This window comes from Aquarana catesbeiana, linkage group LG12 (genome assembly GCF_042186555.1).
Source record: "Aquarana catesbeiana isolate 2022-GZ linkage group LG12, ASM4218655v1, whole genome shotgun sequence".
Classification (NCBI taxonomy): domain Eukaryota; kingdom Metazoa; phylum Chordata; class Amphibia; order Anura; family Ranidae; genus Aquarana; species Aquarana catesbeiana.
In genome coordinates this window covers 45,062,909-45,086,245 of record NC_133335.1, presented here as the reverse complement: position 1 = coordinate 45,086,245, position 23,337 = coordinate 45,062,909, and the positions used below count along the sequence as shown (strand labels likewise).

General features: G+C 39.9%; 1 protein-coding gene across 1 annotated transcript in view; it reads right to left on the bottom strand.

The window, feature by feature from the left end:
- The window catches only part of TANC2 (tetratricopeptide repeat, ankyrin repeat and coiled-coil containing 2), a 710,755-nt gene that overhangs the window by 223,056 nt on the left and 464,362 nt on the right, over nt 1–23,337 (bottom strand). Inside the window, 1 exon segment of the mRNA XM_073607675.1 lies at nt 6,694–6,765. Coding sequence (XP_073463776.1) covers nt 6,694–6,765 — 72 coding nt within the window.

Below are 23,337 nucleotides of genomic sequence, written 5' to 3'. Positions count from 1 at the left end.
ATGTGCTAGTATGCGATGCATACTAGCACATTAGGACATTGCCTTGTAGGGATTTTTTTCTTTGGTTTTAACCACCTGCAGTTTACTACCTCTTTAAAAACATACACAAATGAGTGTGTAAAACAATTGTGCATAAGGAATGACTCAGATTGCGCAGCACGCTAAGAAAAACAAACTTACAATGAACTACATAATTCCACCATTAACAAAATGTGAGTTAATTCTTATTTATTAGGGGACGTCACCATTGAGACTTTAACCAACCACCCACATTACCTGTCACACCAGTCACTGGTATCTTAGCTAGATTCCTCTGTGTCCCGAGGAAGGGGGATATAGGATGAATTATTAGAGTCCACCCACCAGGACCATATGTTTTTGCACTGTCTAGGGCACCCCCTATGTTTGTAGGTTAATTCTTCTCTCCATAATGTAAAGTTAGGAATTTCACACCATTGTTTGTGTGTTGGAGGTGTGTTGTTTGTGTGTTGGAGGTGTGTTGTTTGTGTGTTGGAGGTGTGGTTGAGATCCACTTTTGTGATATGAGTTTGCGAGCTGAGTATAGGAATCTTGTCCACACAATATGCATTTCACCCGGGAAGTAAATCATCTGGGATTATTCCCAGAAGTGTAAATTTGGGATCTACTACCACCCTAGTGGAACAAAGGGAATTAAGAGTTGTAAATGGGTTTTCCCAGTACCGATGAAGTTTGGGGAAGCGCCCCATTATGTGAATAAAGGGACCCAGTAGCCTAAGTACATCTAGGACACAATGGAGAGGACGTCCTTCCCTAAGAGTAAAGTTATTGTGGAGTATACTCTGTGTACGATAAACAACCGAGTCAAGCACTGGGAGTGTGAAAGGGAAACCTTCGGCAATACTTCCAATGCATGAGTCCACTCCTCATTATCCAGTGATTCAATGTCCTGTTGCCATGAACTATGGCTGTTTACCTGTGTCGGAGCACTAACAGCTGTTTAAAGGGTAGAGTATAAATCTCCTATTAACCCTCTTTTGGTGCAGGATGTAAAAATGGCCATGGACAAAATCGTAGAGGGGTTATATTTCAACCGGTAAACAGATGCCTGGCTCTGTAGAACATGATGCATTTGGAGATATTGAAAAAAAGTTTTCAATTGGAGAACTGATAGCGCTCTTTAAGAGCATTAAATGCCAACAGAATGTCTTTGTCATAAATTTAACTGGTGGAGAAAATTAATACCAACCCTCTTCTTCCAGGAGTCAAACCCAACTAGTTTGTTTAGTTGAGATAAACACAGATTTTCCCAAATGGGCATATATTTGGTAAATGCTTCCATTGTGGAGACGCTTATAAATTCAGTAGTGTTAGGACTGCAAGCAATACACAGGGTGCCGTGAAGAGGCCTTGCAGCTTACGCATGCATTTGCAAATGCGTGCTAACTAAACCCCTGTTTTTAACGCAGATCATTGGACAGGTTAATTTGGTCGGTGGGCAGACTGGTTGGTGAGTTGAGCTATGGAATGTTCTGTTTTTGTCTTTCATGCGTTTGCCCTTCCATGTGCTCCTTACTGTGAAGGCCAGTTTTAGGTGGGGGCAGGGGCAATTTGTTTGTTACTGGTGTAAATATGATCAGGGGACACACTGGGCACCTTCGCAGCCACTGTGCTATTGCTGGGTGTCCACTGTGCTCCTGTTCCTTTAAAGGGGATTGGGCTGCCTCCAGGCCCACCTGCCCCTCATCTATCCATTTAATGTATGTACTTCCATTGTGGAGACACTTATAAACTCAGGCTGCATTCACACCTGAGCGTAGCGTTTTTGAGCGTTTCTTCCGGCGTTTTGTTGCGCGTTTCTTTGGGCATATTTGCGCGTTTCCATGCAGCGTTGTCCGGCGTTTTTGAGCTTTGGCATTTTTTTTATTAGCCAATAGGAAAAATGATCATCTGTTTCATCATTTGTTGCTATGTTGTTAGATTTTGTCATCTGCTTCCTGCTCCAAAAACGCCCAAATCTGCCCGATTTGCAAGACAAAAAAGGGTCCAGAACTTGTTTGAGCTTCAGGCGTAGGGCTTCAGGCGACATGGAGTAGAGATGTGAACCATCTCCATAGAGAATAATAGATTTTTTCCCCTCAAGCGTTTTGTAGCTTCAGGCTTCAAGCTACAAAATGCTCAGGTGTGAATGGGCTCTTAGTAGCGTTAGGACTGCAAGTATACACAGGGTGCCGTGAAGAGACCATGCAGCTTACGCATGCGTTGGCAAATGCGTGCTAACTAAACCCCAGTTTTTAACGCAGACTGTTAGACACGTTATTTTGGTTGGTTGGCAGACTGGTTGGTGAGTTGACCTATGAAATGTAATGTTTTTGTCTTTCATATATTTGGTAAAACCTTCAAACTGAGTGATATTATTTACAACTTCCCACAAGTTATTTATCAAGTGAAATGTAGGAAAATTTTGTTGAGTGCAAAAATGGTGACTTAAAAGCTGGTTGTTTCTGCTTCACCTTCTGTGCTCTAAAGCTAATCCACAGTGCTCTGGGAATCCTTAGTCATGTTTTAAACATATATTTGTAAAACAAAAATGTTATAAACTCAGCCAAAAAAAAAAAAAAACCATAAAAAGAAGTAAACTGACCCCCATACCTTCATCGTTTCTCTTTAGGGAAAAGAGTGCATATTTACTATATATAATATAGTAAATGGTCATGTTAGATACAAAATTCACATTTCTCTGTTAAGTATTTTCCTCATCATAACTGGTGTCTGCAATATTGGTTACATTTTTAGGATATCCCCCACAATTTGGTGATAGTCTGGGAACAGAAGGTTACAGGAGACAAAGGAAGAAAGAAAAAGGAGCTGCATCTCATCAGAATAAAAGGAAGCATATTCTATGTTTCAAAATTTACACAGATTAATAAAATGTATAATTTGTATATATATATATATATATATATGTATATACTGTATATACACACACACACAAACTGTATATACGCACACACACACACACACACACACACACACACAAACACACAAACTGTATATACGCACACATGCAGACAGTACATAGTAAGAATACTTTTCAGCATGAAATAACTCCAGGAAGACAATCTCAATTAGTCTGAGTTCCCAGCTGATGGATGAAGACAAGGTTCACTGTACGTTCATTCCCATGCCTATTAACCTTACTAACATACTGGGATATCCCAGTGCATGACATAGAGATTTCTATATTAATTCCCTGGCACTGTTCCTCTGTATGAGGACTAGAATAAAGAAATACCATTTACATTTTCTTTTGCATTTTTACATGTTTATACATTTGTAAGAGTACGGCTTGCATATGAAGCAAAAAATTGTAAAAAATAACCCCAAGGCAATTTTAGGTCTTTTGCCTCGATGTCAGGCACATGAAAACAAAAAACAGACCCATGTGTGGCCATTTCTTGTCAGCAAGCTGAGCAAATCTGAGCATGGTAAAAAACGCAGGATTTAGATGATACATTTGGAGCTTCCCTTTTCTGTCAGCCAATAGGGGGAGAGCACCGAGACATCGCTATTGTGTGCGAATAACACATTGGACTGCAGATCACATTTTCTCCCAGTGCTAAGAAATGAAGTGTAAGCATTAATAGGTTACATTTAGGGCTCATTCACACTACACAAAAAAAAAAAAAAAAGAGCACACAGAAAGCCATCTTGGCCCCTGTTAAGTGCTACACAAAAGACAGGGTAAAATGTGTACTGAGCCATTTGACTTAGTTTAAACATCAGTGGTCGGGGCATTGTGGCAGATCAAATATGACATTTAGTGTTTGGGACGCAGCTGGCTATTGTCTGCAACTGTTTCTGCCAATAGGGGAATACGGTTCAGCTGCGGGTGGAATGTTGCCTATAAAACACACAGTGTTGGATGCTCTTCTGCAATGTACATAGCCATAGTGATTCCAACAGCTCCTCGTGAAACAATATTCAGATTTTCCATTTGATTAGCATTCTTTAACTACTACACAATTAAATAATGAGTCCACTTGGTCAGTCCTCCTACAATCCTGCTGCCAAACATGCAGTGAAATAGATAAACTGTAAACACCAGTATTCATTTCATTTTATATTCACTTTCTTTCTCACCTCCTCCTACTATATGGCTTCTTGCCCACGGTACTGTTTGAGCTTCTTATTTTTTGTACGTAATTTCAGGTGTTTGTTTTGCGTGAATTTGCACGCATCTGCGCACACAATACCTTTCTAGGGAAAAATCACTCATATTTACACTTATATGCGCGTATTTGCATGCACCAGTGCAAAATACTGACCGGGAACGCAGATTTTTCTACTTCTTTCACTGAGGAATACTCGGCGCTTGTTTACACACCTGTGTGCACAAGCACATTGTAAATAATGGGCTACATTTTAGCTCAGTAGAAAAGAAAAATGCTGTACTGAGCTTTTTCAAGCTGCAGTATGCAAGAAGCCTAAAACCATGAATGCTGGTATCAATACTCCTTCACATTTTGCTGTGCCTTGAACATAACTAATATGGTGCCATACAGTATTTCAGGGATTTATTGGGAAACCATTACCCCAATCAATTAACTGCCTGATCCAATGACCCGACGTGGTGTTCAAGTAGAGCTGCACGATTCTGGCCAAAATGAAAATCACGATTTTTTGCTTAGAATAAAAAGATCACGATTCTCGCGGCGTAAAAAACTTTCACATTATACAAAAAAAATTGGGCTAACTTTACTGGTTAGTTTTTTTAATTCATTAAAGTGTAATTTTTCCCCAAAAAATTGCATTTGAATGACTGCTGCACAAATACAGTATGACATAAAATATTGCAACAAACACCATTTTTTTTCTCTAGGGTCTCTACTTAAAAATATATATAGAATGTTTGGGGTTCTAAGTAATTTTCTAGCAAAAAAAAAAAAAAAAGAACTTGAAACCAACAAATGACAGAAACAGGTTTAGTGTTTAAAGTGGTTGTACAAGAAGGTTGTATAAGAAGAGGCATAACATAGGACACTATGTGTCATAGTCTATGGGACATACACTGGGACCTCCTGATGCCGGATCACCTGCTTCATACATCCATGTTATGCCTCTTCTTATCCTTGATTCTGTAAGTGTTTTTAATCTTGTTTAGGGATATTAAAAGTTTTAATTCTGCACTTAGAGGCGCCTTTTTTCTTTCATTTGTTTTCTATTAGAGATTGCTTCCCTCTTTGAGTGCAGCCCTAAGTGTTTGAAGACCACTTCATCCATCCAACAAAGACATTAACTGCCTGGTCCTGACATTCTAAGCTCCCTTGACATACGTTTTATCTGCCCTTTAGAAAGGGCACATTGTGTTGTTTCTAATAGGGATCATGCCGTGACTGGCGGCGCGCGGGAGTGACGTCACGCGACTCCGGCCAGTCACAGAGCAGGAGTTCACGATGCTACTATGCGAGGCATAGTAGCCCATTATGCTTTACCTTTGCAGGGAAATAAAGTGGAAGTAAAACCCACCAGGGTTTACTTCTTCTTTAAGTGGTTAAACTTCCCTCATTTTCACACCAGTGTATTCCTTTGATCTAAAGGACAAATTTTTACAATGTTTATACTTAAAGTGGGGTTCCACCCAAAAAAACAAACATACCTCAAAAATTCTAAAAAAACAAAAAACAAAAAACATTTGGATATTTTTTTTTTTTTACTTACCTCTAAATGCCTGTTGCTAGCTGGTCCCTCGTAGTCTGCCCCTTCCTTTGCCTGGGCTGGTGACATCACTTCCCCCTCGGCACAGGAAGGGCTCCGCTCTGCTCCCTCCCTCCTGTCAATCATCTGGGACCCATTACAGGTCCCAGGTGATTGAGCGGCCAATCATCTGGGGCCCATTACAGGTCCCAGGTGATTGAGTGGCCAATCACGGCGCGCGGCGCCGCTCGCGCATGCGCAGTGGGTGCCAGGCTGTGAAGCCACAGCCCAGCGCCCACAGTTGAAATGCCGGCGCCGACGAGCGGAGGGGGGGGGGGGACGAGCGGGGCTTCGATCCCCCGCATCGCTGGACCCAGGGACAGGTAAGTGTCCAATTAAAGGTCAGCAGCTGCAGTATTTGTAGCTGCTGACTTTTAATTAATTTTTTTTTTTTTTGACGGCCCCCCTGGGTGGAACTCCTCTTTAAGTTCCACTGCTAAAGAATGCTGTGATTCTTGACAGACTGCCCAGTTTTTTTTTCCTTTCATTTGACTGCTGTCGGCTTCAGCAGAGCGGAGAGAATTCTCTACATAGAAAGAATCGGGAAATACTTTTTCAAGATCGCAAGGGGGAAAAATTTGCGATAACGATTCTTAACGATTAATCATGAAGCTCTATGTTCAAGCAAAGATCAGAACGTTTAGGGGTAGCCTTTGGTAGTTGCTAGAAATGTAATCTACCAATCATATTTCTTCCACTGATTAATTTGTTAACACTTCCAGAAGAGGCAAACCGCCTGGACACAAAATGGATTACAGTGGGCCTTAAAAATGACACTTTCAAATTACAAAATCGCTTTCATCACTGAGCTCAGGTGCTCTCTGCCTTCACACAGTTGTCTACAAATAAATTACAGGTTCTCTTTAAATGAAGAATCAGCATGCATTCATATAGTGATTTTGCAGTGATTGTACAGATAACAGAATGATGGTATCACTGGAATATGCCATCTCTCACCTTGTGAAGCCCGTCCGTGGCGGGAGTCTACACTGTGCTGCCTCCGGTCCTGTGGCTCTTCATTCCCCCCATCTAGAATAAATAAAACGAGAAAATGATTAGACTGCTTGCCATATGATTAAAAAGCATTTTTAAACACAAATTTTAATTTTAAAAAGAGAAGTACCTCTGCTTAACCCAGTTCAAATTAGTTCTAGAATGCTAAGAATATGATGAAAGTGCTTTGGTACCTCTGAGGATACATTAACAATCAGCATTAAAACAAACAGGAAGAGAACATGAAGATTCTATAAACTGTATGAATAAAAGAACAGACAAACTTCCTGAACTGACTGGCACAACATAAACCACTAGTAGTTGGCTGAGGGCACAGCATAAGAACTTGTGCCATGAAGTTTAGTGATCTGTTGTAAAAAAAAAAAAAAACATTTCCACAATTGTCTACATAAACAGTCTGTAGGTGTCCTGCAAGGTCATTCCAGCCATAAAACTGTACAGGTCCAGAACTTGCTTGCACAACACTCCAATACCGAGAAAAGAAAGTTAATCATTAGAATAGTCTGACTAATTGGTAATCAGATTGAGAGTATCCTGAATAAAATGGATCTTTGCTTTGCAGTCAAAGTATTACTAATCCACCCGCACTCCCTCCTCGAACATATTTGGTTGGTTTTTGTTTTTGAGGGGGTACCTTTTTCTGACAGGTTCCCACGCCCACATCTGCAATTCTCACCTAGACAAGAATTATGAAAGCTTGGCTCATCCACTGCCCAACCGCAACCTCCCAGGAGGCTGCAGGTCTAGTCTGGCAGCACAGCTAGATCTTGCACATGTGCAAAGCCGGTTGTGAAACAGGATGATGCTACAGCTGGCTCCCACCGCCAAGATGGCGGCGTCAGATCTGAAGACCAACAAAGAACCGGCCTAGGTGAAGACAGTGATGCACTCTCCTGGGCTGGTGAGTGTGTGTACATATGAACCCTTGTAAACAGCACATCCAGTATATATATATATATATATATATATATATATATATATATATACATACACACACACACATAAATAAATATATAATTTATTATATATATACACACACACACACACACACATAATTGTGCTTATAAGTTTACATACCCTGGCAAAATTTATGATTTCTTGCCCATTTTTTAGAGAATATGAATGATAACACAAAAACTTTTCTTTCACTCATGGTTAGTGTTTGGCTGAAGCCATTTATTATCAATCAACTGTGTTTACTGTTTTTAAATCATAACGGCAACAGAAACTACCCAAATGACCCTGATTAAAAGTTTACATACCCCAGTCCTTAATACCACGTATTGCCCCCTTTAACATCAATGACAGCCTCCAGTTCCTGTAAATTATGGGGTTGTCTTACATGGACTGCACGTTTGAGATCTCCCCAGAGTGGCTCAATGATATTGAGGTCAGGAGACTGAGATGGCCACTCCAGAGCCTTCACTTTATTCTACTGTAGCCAATGACAGATCGACTTGGCCTTGTGTTTTGGATCATTGTCAGGTTGGAATGTCCAAGTACATTATTATGCGCAGGTTCCTGGATGATGAATGCAAATGTTCCTCCAGTATTTTTTGATAACATAATGCATTCATCTTTTTGACCAAAATTTCCTGTGCCTTTGTAGCTTACACATCCCCAAAACATCAGCGATCCACCTCTGTGTTTCACAGTAGGTATGGTGTACCTTTCTTAATAGGCCTTGTTGACTCCTCTCCAAATGTAGTGTTTATGGCTGTGGCCAAAAAGCTAAGTTTTGGTCTCGTCACTCCAAATGACTTTGTGCCAGAAGGTTTGAGGCTTGTCTCTGTGCTGTTTGGCGTATTGTAAGTGGGATACTTTGTGGCATTTGCATAGTAATGGCTTTTTTCTGGTGACTCGACCATGCAGTCCATCTTTCTTCAAGTGCCTCCTTATTGTGCATCTTGAAACAGCCACACCACATTTTCAGAGAGTCCTGTATTTCACCTGAAGTTATTTGTGGGTTTTTCTTTGCATCCCGAACTATTTTCCTGGCAGTTGTGGCTGAAATTTTAGTTGGTCTACCTGACCATGGTTGGTTCTTGATTAGAATTTGAGCACTGCTGATTGGCATTCTCAATTCCTTGGATATCTTTTTATATCCCTTTCATGTTTTATACAGTTCAATTACCTTTTCCCGCAGATCCTTCAACAATTCTTTTGCTTTCCCCATGACTCAGAATCCAGAAACATCAGTGCAGCACTGGATGAAAGATGCAAGAGTCTGTCAGGAGTCCATAAACGCATTGACCTTTTATACACACACACTAATTACAAGGAAACAGATCACAGGTGAGGATGGTTACCTTTAATAGCCATTCAAACCCCTTTGTGTCAACTTGTGTGCATGTTATCAGGCCAAAATCACCAGGGTATGTACATTTTTGATCAGGGTCATTTGGGTAGTTTCTGTTGTGATGATTTAAAAGGAGTAAACACAGTTGATTGATAATAAATGGCTTCAGCTAACACTAACCATGAGTGAAAGAAAAGTTTTTGTGTTATCAATCATATTCTCTGAAAAATGGCCAAGAAATCATAAATTCTGCCAGGGTATGTAAACTTATGAGCACAACTGTGTATGTATGTATATATATATATATATATATATATATATATATATATATATATATATATACACACACACACACACACACATTATTTATATATATATATATATATATATATATATATATATATATATATATATATATATATATATATAAATTAAAAATCAGTTTTTTTATCTCTTTTAATAGGGGTGACATAACCTTTGTTCTTAGCTGCATAAAAAGGTATGAGTGGCGACTGGATTGAAGAGAAAGCTCTTCATTATAACATCTTTATTGAAGACGGTAAAACCCATACAGTTACAAAGACATCAGAGGCACAGGGACAAAAAAAAATTCCGTGTTTCACACCACTATGGGATGCTTAGTCATAGCTACCAGAAGGTGGGCTGACTGTCCATATATATGGGGATCAAAAAAATCAATCAATCAAAAGGCTTTGTGTAACGGACCGCCCACATGGGCACGTCAGCCCAAATTCCAAAATGTATAGCAAACACCTGGGAGTCATGCAAGTGTATGGGATGGTCAATCTAAATTAGACAAGTAATCCCAATGCAGACACACCAGTATTCCTATATAGCACAAAAATACAAATCAACAAAGACATTTAAAAATACGTAAATGCATATGAAACCAAGGCCAAAATCTGTATATATATATACACACACACACACACAGTGTCTCACAAAAATGAGTACACCCCTCACATTTTTGTAAATATTTTTCAAAATATATTACATCTTTTCATGTGACAACACTGAAGAAATGACACTTTGCTACAATGTAAAGTAGTGAGTGTACAGCTTGTATAACAGTGTAAATTTGCTGTCCCCTCAAAATAACTCAACACACAGCCATTAATGTCTAAACTGCTGGCAAAAAAGTGAGTACACCCCTAGGTGAAAATGTCCAAATTGGGCCCAATTAGCCATTTTCCCTCCCTGGTGTCATCTGACTCATTAGTGTTACAAGGTCTCAGGTGTGAATGGGGAGCAGGTATGTTAAATTTAGTGTTATCGCTCTCAGTCTCTCATACTGGTCACTGGAAGTTCAACATGGCATCTCATGGCAAAGAACTCTCTGAGGATCTGAAAAAAAAAATTGTTGCTCTACATAAAGATGGCCTAGGCTATAAGAAGATTGCCAAGACCCTGAAACTGAGCTGCAGCACAGTGACCAAGACCATACAGCGGTTTAACAGGACAGGTTCCACTCAGAACAGGCCTCACCATGGTCGACCAAAGAAGTTGAGTGCACGTGCTCAGCATCATATCCAGAGGTTGTCTTTGGGAAATAGACGTATGAGTGCTGCCAGCATTGCTACAGAGGTTGAACGACCCCAAACACACCTCCAAGATGACTATTGCCTTGCTGAAGAAGCTGAGGGCAAAGGTGATGGACTGGCCAAGCAGGTCTCCAGACCTAAACCCTATTGAGCATCTGTGGGTCCTCCTCAAACGGAAGGTGGAGGAGTGCAAGATCTCCAATATCCACCAGCTTTGTGATGTCATCATGGAGGAGTGGAAGAGGACTCCAGTGGCAACCTGTGAATCTCTGGTGAACTCCATGCCCAAAAGGGTTAAGGCAGTGCTGAAGAATAATGGTGGCCACACAAAATATTGACCCTTTGGGCCCAATTTGGACATTTTCACTTAGGGGTATACTCACATGTACATGTACATGTATTGATAAAAACATTACAATACGATGATCTTATTTTTGTATTTGTTCTACGTGACACAGGGTTACCGGAGAAAAATGTACAAACAACACTAATAAGTGATAATATAATAGTATAGTGAAAAATCATATGTTTCTGACTACAATACTCCGATGTTCCTGTGAACACAGGACCATGAATAAAACATCACAGTATAAATAAGAGAAAAGATTGAACTCAAAATCTGCACAAGGATTGGCGTTTGTAAAAACTCCCTGAATGAATCAGACGGGGACACACGCCTACAAGAAAACACTGCAATATAATACAAACAAGCGGAATAGTTGAATACAACCTAGATGGGGATTGGTATTTATAAGTAAAAAGTCCCTGAATATGCAGCATGGGGACTCCCCACAGCAGAAAGCACATAAATGAGGCAAAAATAACCAAAATACAATATCAATTTTGTTTTTAGTTATTATAATTTAAGTTTTCATTTTAATTCTAATTCTCATTTACTATCTTATAGCCAGCCCAGTTTATTGTGGTACTATAATACATAGATTAATTATAACTTGTTGATTCCAGTGATTTTATTTACAATACATTGATAAATTCAATAATAAAATTGTTCATCCATTTATTGCCATCATAAGTTGATTTATGGTAAAATAATAACATATTGGATATTGATTGATATTAATTAGGTTTTAATTATATTAAAATGACAAAACAAGAGTTGAATGAGGTAGAATCCACTGTAAAGCCTGTTTATATTATTTTTACAAACACCAATCCCTGTGCAGATTTGAGTTCAATCTTTTCTCTTATTTATACTGTGATGTTTTATTTATGGTCCTGTGTTCACAGGAACATCGGAGTAGTCAGTATTCAGAAATACATGGTCTTTTACTATACTATTATATTATCACTTATTAGTGTTGATTGTGCATTTTTCTTCGGTAACCCTGTGTCACGTAGAACAAATACAAAAATAAGATCATCGTATTGTAATGTTTTTATCAATACATGTACATATATACACTGATTTTGGTCTTGGTTTCATATGCATGTACAGTGGGGATGGAAAGTATTCAGACCCCCTTAAATTTTTCACTCTTTGTTATATTGCAGCCATTTGCTAAAATCATTTAAGTTCATTTTTTTTTCCTCATTAATGTACACACAGCACCCCATATTGACAGGAAAACACAGAATTGTTGACATTTTTGCAGATTTATTAAAAAAGAAAAACTGAAATATCACACGGTCCTAAGTATTCAGACCCTTTGCTTAGTATTTAGTAGAAGCACCCTTTTGATCTAATACAGCCATGAGTCTTTTTGGGAAAGATGCAACAAGTTTTTCACATCTGGATTTGGGGATCCTAAGTATTCAGACCCTTTGCTGTGACACTCATATATTTAACTCAGGTGCCGTCCATTTCTTCTGATCATCCTTGAGATGGTTCTACACCTTCATTTGAGTCCAGCTGTGTTTGATTATACTGATTGGACTTGATTAGGAAAGCCACACACCTGTCTATATAAGAACTTGCAGCTCACAGTGCATGTCAGAGCAAATGAGAATCATGAGGTCAAAAGGAACTGCCTGAAGAGCTCAGAGACAGAATTGTGGCAAGGCACAGATCTGGCCAAGGTTGCAAAAAAATTTCTGCTGCACTTAAGGTTCCTAAGAGCACAGTGGCCTTCATAATCCTTAAATAGAAGACGTTTGGGGCGACCAGAACCCTTCCTAGAGCTGGCCGTCCAGCCAAACTGAGCTATCGGGGGAGAAGAGCCTTGACGAGAGAGGTAAAGCAGAACCCAAAGATCACTGTGGCTGAGCTCCAGAGATGCAGTCGGGAGATGGGAGAAAGTTGTAGAAAGTCAACCATCACTGCAGCCCTCTACCAGTCGGGGCTTTATGGCAGAGTGGCCCGACGGAAGCCTCTCCTCAGTGCAAGACACATGAAAGCCCGCATGGAGTTTGCTAAAAAAAAAAACACCTGAAGGACTCCAAGATGGTGAGGAATAAGATTCTCTGATCTGATGAGACCAAGATATAACTTTTTGGCCTTAATTCTAAGCGGTATGTGTGGAGAAAACCAGGCACTGCTCATCACCTGTCCAATACAGTCCCAACAGTGAAGCATGGTGGTTGCAGCATCATGCTATGGGGGTGTTTTTCAGCTGCAGGGACAGGACAACTGGTTGCAATCGAGGGAAAGATGAATGCGGCCAAGTACAGGGATATCCTGGACGAAAACCTTCTCCAGAGTGCTGAGGACCTCAGCCTGGGCCCAAGGTTTACCTTCCAACAAGTCAATGACCCTAAGCACACAGCTAAAATAATGAAGGAGTGGCTTCACAACACTCTGTGACTGTTCTTGAATGGCCCAGCCAGAGCCCTGACTTAAACCCAATTGAGCATCTCTGGAGAGACCTAAAAATGGCTGTCCACCAACGTTTACCATCCAACCTGACAGAGCTAGAGAGGGTCTCCAAGGAGGAATGGCAGAGGATCCCCAAATCCATGTGTGAAAAACTTGTTGCATCTTTCCCAAAAAGACTCATGGCTGTATTAGATCAAAAGGGTGCTTCTACTAAATACTGAGCAAAGGGTCTGAATACTTAGGACCATGTGATATTTCAGTTTTTCTTTTTTTAATAAATCTGCAAAAATGTCAAAATTATGCGTTTTTCTGTCAATATGGGGTGCTGTGTGTACATTAATGAGGAAAAAAATGAACTTAAATGATTTTAGCAAATGGCTGCAATATAACAAAGAGTGAAAAATTTAAGGGGGTCTGAATACTTTCCGTCCCCACTGTACGTATTATTAAATGTCTTTGTTTAGTTGTATTTTTGTGCTATATAGGAATACTGGGGTGTCTGCATTGGGATTACTTGTCTAATTTAGATTGAACATCCCATACACTTGCATGACGACCAGGTGTTTCCTATATGAAATTTGGGCTGACGAGCCCATGTGAGCGGTTTGTTACACAAAGCCTTTTGATTGATTTTTTTTGATCCCCACATATATGGACAGTCAGCCCACCTTCTGGTAGCTATGACTAAGCATCCGATAGTGGTGTGACACGCATCAGCTTTTTTGCCCCTGTGCCTTTGATGTCTTTGTAAGCGTATGGATTTTACCATCTTCAATGAAGTGGTAAAATGTTATAACGGAGTGCAGCCTTCCAGCTTTCTCTTCAATCCTTTGCTACGTGCAGAGCCAGCACCTGTTCTTCATTAGCAGGATGGGTATTACTATGGGTTAATTGCCTAGAGCGGTGTTCAATTGTCTCTTATGAGTGGAGACTGTAGAGGGTGTTTCAGCAGAAGGCAGAGAAATACACTGGTCTTCCCAGTGAAGAGCTGTGCCGGGGGTGTGTCAGCACAGGTCTTGGCCATCGGAGGACAGGCAGGCTGTGCACCCAGCACAGCCAGAACACGGACCATGCTGGAAAGGATGTGCTTCTGTGCCTGGCGTGGCCAGTTTTAAATGGGAGAGCATGGGGATTGGCGGGATCACCAGATATTTCACGCAAAGGAAGCAATACAAAGAGAACAGGATACTTTTATTTTAACACAATTATGCCCCATACACACGGTCGGATTTTCCGACGGAAAATGTTCGTTGTTTTGTTGTCTGTTGTCGGAAATTCCGACCGTGTGTAGCCTCCATCGGTCATTTTCCATCAGAATTTCCGTCACACAAAATTTGAGATCTGGATCTCAAATTTTCCGACAACAAAATCCGTTGTCGTAAATTCTGATCGTGTGTACACAATTCCGACGCACAAACTTCCATGCATGCTCAGAATCAAGCAGAAGAGCCGCACTGGCTATTGAACTTCATTTTTCTCAGCTCGTCATACGTGCTGTACGTCACCGCGTTCTTGACGTTCAGAATTTCCGACAAGATTTGTGTGACCGTGTGTATGCAAGACAAGTTTGAGCCAACATCCGTCGGAAAAAATCCATGGATTTTGTTGTCGGAATGTCCGATTGTGTGTACGGGGCAGTACTCTGTACAACATACACAGATCAGGAATGTGAAATGTTGGGTATTAAACACTGTAAAAGTCAGCAGCTACAGTATGTGTAGCTGCTGGCTTTTATTCAAAAAGATGACTTGAGTTTCTCTTTCAGGCAAAAGCAAAATTACACAAAAACCATCTAGCACATTCAGTTTTTACTTCCTCAGCAGATGTCTCAAAGGATGTCAACATTGCATTCCATTAAAGTAGAACTATAACCAAAACATATTTTTTTTTGCTTTGGACAGAATGGTGAATATTAGAACCTCTGTCAGGTTTTACGGTTATCTAGGGTTCTGTTCGAGAGATTTCCTCTTAGTCATTGGAGTAATATATAAAAAAGATGATAAATAAAAACAGTGGTAGAAATTGGAACGGTATGTAGACGTGAGCTGTTGTGTTTTAGTTCATATTCTGCTATTAGAGGAGTATCAGTAGTAGGTCTGTAGTGTCTTTTTTGCACAGTAGCCTTTGACCTCGAAAACCCAGGTTCTTGTTGGCTTTACACTCAGCTGGGTCTTCTCTGTTTGCTTGTAAACAAAGCCTCTACAACATCTGATGGTGTCTCGAGCTGTTCTCTTGTGTACATTAAACATGTATGAATAGAACATATACAACTGCTGGAGAGGGATATAAGTGCTTTCTTTGGGAGTGCCAGTTTCTTCTGCTTACTGACGAGAGGTTCGGCTTTCTTTCAATTAGACAGTACGAAAGACGGCAGACATGCCACAGTCTAGCCCAATATTTTAGAGCACTAGACCTCATGTATTGCTCTTTAATTAAATCTGTGTTGTCCAATACTCACAATTGATGCTGAATTTTATCTATTTATGGTTTATAAAATATTTGGTTGCCTGGATCTTGGATATTCTGCGCATACTTTCAGAAACAAATCTAAAGACAGACATTGGCTCTAAATGTACTCTTTTCTTCCCTGCAACCCCCTCCCCTCCAAGTGCCTTTCATACCTTTTTTTTCTTTTAATCTGGGGCCCCCTGCTCCCATTCTCGCCTAGGCAAGGATGATGTGTCCTGCTACTGCAGCCTCTTGGGAAATCCCCATCACATATTCCAGAAGGCTGCAGGAGATGAGATACAGAGCTGTATGGTCATCAGGGGCCTGCTGCCTGAACCCAGAAGAGACAGCTGGACCCCCAAATGATAGTTACACAGTAGGTGAGATTGAACAAAGACAAGTCCATCAAGTCCAACCTATGACGTCAGAGAAGATGGTGGCGCAGGATCTTGTGTGTGGCAGCGGTACATAGCAGGACAACGCTGTATTCGCTGGGCAGAGAAGTGTGTGAATCGAGGACAACACTACATAATGGGTAAGAAAACAGAGAAAGCGAAGTTCCTCCTAAACATACCATAAGGTTGCCCTGCCTTCGGGATTTTGCCTTATGAACTTTACTTTAACAAAATGAACCCATGCGAATTGGCAAATATCTTCTGTTTAGTACAGAAACATATTCAAACCCATGGCTCCACTCCAGACTTGCTTCTTTCAATCCACATGGACAACACAGTTGCAGGCTACCACAGCCCGTCTCCACTCTCACTGAAAAATAAATAGAAGCCACACGCCAAAACTTGTGAGCAAGCCAGCAGTGGTGAAACGCGTCAAGGAAGGTGGTGTCTGGTGGAAATATTAATGTAATCAGTCTTCATTTTTTGATGAATTAAACAGAAAGAAGAGTTACGTTTTGGACTGCGGCTTATATTTACTTTCATCTTCTGTTTGGTGCTTACTAAATAATTGATTGCAAAGATTAAAGCATATCTAAAGCTATAACTATAGCCATATTTGCCCATATTGAATAGAATAGGGAATTGTTAAAAACTCTTTTCAGGTTGTTTTCCTGTCTGTGTCCCTTCACTGTCTTGGGACACAGCAGGTTCTGGTACAGGTTCCTTGCCTACCTAATCAATTAACAAACTGGGCTTTGGATACATGTTTGGCAATACAATGACAACGCTGTTGTCTTTGTATGAGAATGACTACAACTGATATGAACCAGACAATAAAAAATTGAACATGCAGTGCAAAGTGACAGTGCATATACAACCCCCCCCCCCCCCCCCCCCCCAAATACTTTCCCTATACTTAACTTACCAAAGTTTCCTTGCAGCTCTTTTCTGTGTTGAGCTGGTGACACTACCCGATGCATCTGCATATGGAGGAGCGCATGATCTCTTCCCTTGTGGGAACGATTGAGCACCTACCACTGTCACATTGTCACCATTCCTCCAAGGAAGGGAAAGCAAGAGAGCACAAGAAGGGGGGGGGGGGGGGGGGTTGTAGAAATACTCATTTTACCCTGCATGGGCAAGGTGACAGCCTCTTATGAGATAAACATTTATCTTCCATTATTTTAGATTTATATTTTATCTGTTTACGATTGTGGGCTAAAATGTGTGTGTGACTGATTAGACAGATTATCTGCTGTCTGCATCAGCGTGGTTGTGCTGATAATGGGTAACTGAATAACAGGGAAACCTTCCTGTGCACTCGTTTGGCTTGATTGCTAACCTCCAGATGACCACTTCTGTGCATATTTGGTCAACCAAGCTATCTGTGAAGAAACCGCAACCTTTTACAAGCCAAACAACAGAAGCACTACTAGAAGCAATATCTGGAAACTCAGTTCATACAGCATAGTAAAAGACTTAGGCCAGCCATGCACGGTTCAAATTGTTAATGGGCAGGCTAAATGTACCAAGTTGATCAATTGATCAACTTGGGTACATTCAGCCTGCTGGATTATTTTACAATTTTCGCTAGCGGATATCATAGCTGCTAGCAATAATCATGGTCTGGGCTCGGCTTGGCAGGAGCGATCAGTGATTTCTGTGGCTTGTCAACCTGTGGTTGCAGGAAAGAAATTTGCACTGTGTATGGCCAGCCTTAGTCTAACTAGAAATTCTATTTCAGTTTGGCCTAAGTGCTGGAGAACTAAATCACATTGCTGCCTTCTATATATTATTCACGTGTCCAGTAAAGTTGTGCTTTTCTTATGGTTACACAATAGAAATAAAAATAATTGTAAACTCACCAACATGTGCAATATATTTTAAAAGGGATAATACACTCACAGTATGAATGTTTTAAAAAAAAAAAAAAAATTGCTGAGGTATGGGAAATTGTGGTTCTAGAACTCGTAGGATGACTGCAGTACACAGGACCAAAGGTGGGCCTCCCCAGTTGGCCAGCTACACCAACCCTCCATCAGCCATTAAGTGTGTTTCACTCTTTCATGTGAATGTTTAATGTATTCTGTATTACAAAGAATACCAGTGACATTCCACAACTGGAGGAAGTAAAGCAAAGAAGGTGATCCAATCTGACAAGGAGCTCATTATTAAAACAAAAGTGGACACTCTAAATATAACGCTGGATATATAAACTCACATAGCAGTACGTGAATGGTTGCATGTACATACCCGAATGACTTTCATCCTGCAACCAAAAACCCGTTAGCTCTCAGCAAAACCTTGAAAATGAGCCAAATACCGTACTGTGAGTAAATCCAGGTAAAGTCAGCAGTTAGGAGTTATTGCTAGGTTCTAACTGCATTACAGGAAGCTCATTCCAAGACACATAAACCATTTTATGGTCATGCCTAGTTGTTGTGTGGAATGACATTATAAAGCCAGGAAAGGCAGAAGAACGTTTATATCCCTTGCTCAGAAAAGAAACAAAAGTCGGGGAAGTGATAGAAAACCTTTAGCTGCAAAAAGGAAACCCATTTCCAAGAAAATCCTGAGAAGCAAAAGTTCACACTCAGAATCTGGATATGGACAATATAATACTTAAAGAGGAATGATGGCAGCTGCCCAATGGAAAAGATCTAAAATAATGGTTACCTTTACACTTCAAGTACAGCCTTCATCATAATAATAAAATCTACCTTAACCTAAGAGCCAAGCTAAACATTAAACATAAGGAGCTGTGCTCACAAACCATATATCTTTAATAAAGAAATGATGAAATTGGCATAGGAAACCACAAAAGTGCAAGTGAAGAAATGTGACAAAAAAAGCCCAAAACATAAATATGAAAAATAAAACAATAAAAAATATTTTATATTGAATGACGTATAATATCTAATAAATGAACAGTCCCTTTAGAGTCCTCCAAAGGAAAAATAAGTGAGTGATTGTAACAACACAAAAGGGTGACCGTCTCCTGTGACTTTATGGGACAATGTGCATCCACCACCACATAGAGTGCAAGCTTTAGAGGTTGTGGCTAATACCCAGCCAGGGCCTTTCATCCTCCCAGCGCCTCCGATGGCCGGTCAGGCCAGGTACCTAGAGACTGAAGGTGTTTATAATCGATCAGCAACCAAACATTCAGCCCTTACTGAAGAAGTCACGGTGGTGTAGCAGCCCATTCGACGTAATGCGTATTGGGGTAAGGAGTCGCAGTGGCAGCGTCACCCTACGAGCATCTTGTCGTTTCTATGCATCCTGAGCCCGCACTGCTTAAGCGCTGCGTTTGTGAGTAACATTTTAATGCCTTTATGAGGAAATAAACCGTTTTGATATACAGAGATCACTAGATTTTGCCTTTTCTATTCCCATGTGCACCGGACCCCATTGAGGGAATTTGTACTGGCTGGTATCCATCTAATCAGCCGGAGGCGGCATGGAAGGAATAGGAGTTCCATGACCAGCTGATCCGTTTGTATTCCAGAGAGGGAACCTGCTTTTCCTGACCTTTTGGTGAAACAGGGGTCAGAAAGTGAGGTGAACTGATAGGATATTGAGGTGGAGGAGAACACTTGCATTTTCAATGTTTATGCACTGGTGGTGTGTTGTGTGTCTTTTGTGCAGAAGACTCTGAGGATTATATTTGTGCATTCGGACTCTTATTTTTATTTCATTCATTTTTTCAGTGTTTGGACTTCATCTTTATTGTTTATTGATCGCTATTCCCACTTAGGGAACACGTATATTTCATTATTGTGTATTTTTCACTATTCCCAGTCAGGGAACATGAATATTTGATTGTGTGCTCAGTATCTTGCTACATTGCAAGTTAATCACATATTCTTTTTTAAGGATTTATTGGGAGTTACTTAGGAAGTGCAACACTGTTTTGTTATATAAACATTCAAATTCACTCGATGTCGATGATGAAAATGATCAGGCAGGCAGATCTGTCACCCTGAAGACACCCGCAGAGGAGCCCGAGGAGAAGCACCTAGCGCAGTTTTTTTCTTTATATTATCAAGCTAAACATCATTTCACTAAACAATAGTTTTACATACTTTTTTACTGATTTATTATGGTCAGCACAAACAAAAATACAGAAAATATTATGTTGGTTCTTTTTAGTAAAAGCGGTATAAAACCCAAAAACAGAAATGTATGAATTTTGCAGCTTACCAATCCAATAAATATGGTGGCTGCAATCACTCTCTTTCTTTTATTCTTGTGATCTAGCCAAGTAACACATTTCCTGTTTTAGGGTACCTCCACTCCACTGGAGGAGTAATGGGGACATCTATGGACAGCACCATTATCTATCTAGAGTAGTGCTGGATGCACTAGCAGATTTAGACTTGAATGTCTCAATCCTAAGTAGCCAATGAGTGTTTTCTCTCTTGACGTACATGTAAAAAAAAAAATTACATAGAATATGAATACACATTTCGCCAAGTTTTATCCCATTAATGTCCATGCAATTACAGAAAAATACCAGTTGATCTAGAAATGTACTTAGTTTTAAAGTCCTGTTGGGGGCCAACACCACATAGCTTTTAGTGGACTGTATGTCAGCCCTGCTCAACGTTTTTTGCTAAACTACTCAGCCATTTTCAGATCTCTACAACAATAATGCCTAGTACACACCATCAGAAAATTGGGTGAAAAATACTACTTTCGAAGCAATGGTGCGATGATCTGGTTGTTAGTACACAGCTTTTGAGAGCTGATCACGAAAGTTCATGTGAAATTATCCAAAGGGAAAAAAACACCAAAAAAAATGTTCTCGTACGACACCAGAACATACAATTTTTGTTTAATCAGCGTCCGAAAAAAATCAGAAGACCAAGACCACGAATGCTCAGAAATGACAAAATACATTACAATACAACACATTACTTCACCTCCCGAAGTTGTATTCTGTTGAATGGGAATTTTTGTAAGTTTAGTAACCTCTTCATTTTCGATATGAGACTAGCATGCAAAAAAAATAATGGACGATCATTCGTCCGATATTCTCATCGTGTATACGGGGCTTATGGTTAATAATTCTGTAGTCCAAGATAAGAACTAGGAGGGCTGAATATCATCTATGAGATAACACAGAAAGTTCTGACAAAATCTATCAAATAAATATAACAAAACGCTTCCATAATCCATTTAACAGTCCAAAATGAGCAAGTAAGATAATTTAATTGTTTAGTGTTTACATACACTTTAAATTTGTCCACCCCTAATACAGCCCATCAGTTTACTAAAACCAGTGACATCTATAAGGACTTACATGTAGTCCTCCATCAATTAAACTTTCAAAGGCAAAGCTTTTAACTATACTACAGTTTGTTTTCTCCTTAATCTAATGTATAATGGACATAATCAAACATTTGAAGCTAAATATTTGGTTTTAATCCCGACACTTTTATTAAATTAAATAAAAAGTGCTTGGTGCCCTGTGCAGGTTGGAAATTGGCAGTGTGGGTGGGCCACAGGCTTTACATTTACTGTCTGCCGTCTCCACAGAGCACTCGTTAGGAGCAAGTCTCAAGCATCAGCGTTCACGAGTCAGCACAACCATTAATTATTCATTACTAAACTGTCACTAATTTGCTCTCTTGCTTGAGTTTGATGTGTTTTTCTGGAGCCTGCCAGATCTTTTTAAGGAGCGGAATTGATATGAAGTGTAATCCTTTTCATCCTTTATTCACCCCAGTCTTCTCAGGACAGCCTGAGCGGCAGAGAGAAAATGCAACACCAGCTAGCACTCTAGTGCTGATAGGTATTAAAGGGACACTGAAGGAATAAACCCATTAAACCCATACAAAATCATAAAAAGAATAGATGCATGGAATAAAGGTTGTTTTAGGATATACAGTACGCAAGCTCTTGTACAAAGAAAAATTGATGCTTTACTACCAAGCAAATCATGGAGGTACGAACATGTGAGAACATCAGCACCTGCTTAGCTCTCACTCGCACTTTTACTCCTCAATTTCCCAGAATGCAAACTCACTGCAGGAATGCTGAATAACAATAAAGACATCTAACCTGTTCAATTCATTACATTGGGGCTGCTACTCAGGTACAAAGGAGACAACTGTAGCTGGAAAAAGGACAAAGGAGATAAAAGTTTGAATTGTCTCTATAAATTTAACCTTCCTCTTTTCCATTGTCCTCTACAGCTACAATAATACGGCTAACAACCTGTTTTTTGTTTATCTTTATTAATCCAATGTCAACTGATGTCCTAATATAAAGCATTGCCAAATGTTAGGGTAATGCCCAGATGGCATTTGTTCTACAGTAAAAACAGTTAGCTTGTCACTGTTCATAAACATGCTGCCATTCATTCATTCTTTCAGGACCATACTAACCAAATGGCAGAAAGCTCATTGTCCAGTTGGCCCATTATTAGACCATGGTAATAAAGACTGGGAATAAGGGGTGTTATACTGTGTCTCAGTTCCTAGGGTCCCAGCACTGCAAGAGATCCCTCAATAAGAAAGAAAAGAGTCTTGGGTCTATTTTTTTTTCTAATATGTGTTATCAGTATCAATATATAGATTGAATTATTCACTATGAACACTGGCATTATCCTACGATCAGTCTACTATTTTAAAATGGTCATGCTCTACTTAGATGAAGCTTGATAAGAAGACCCCTAAATGAGATTATTGCTTTAGATCTATTAAGGACAAATTAGAGACAACCTTCCCTCTTAAAGCATACCCTGCATGTAAATGTATACTACTCCATAAGACACCATTTAAAACTGGAACACTGAATGCTACATCTGTCAATCCTGCTTTACTAACTGAAGCAAAACACAACTGCACACCAGCTCTTATGCTGCCGACATTTCTTTGACATTTAAAGAGAATGAAAAACTGATAAAACCACCCTCGCTGAGGTTTTCTGGTCATGTGATGTGCGATATCTGCCTTGCCACACATCACAAGACTTCAATGACAGCAATGAATAATTAAGCTTTCTCCAAGTCAAAAATGGAAGATCCGTAATATCAGGGTAGGCAATGGCACCATCAATCCTGGCATGTTATTAGGCTGAAATTAGATATTACTTAAAAGGTAT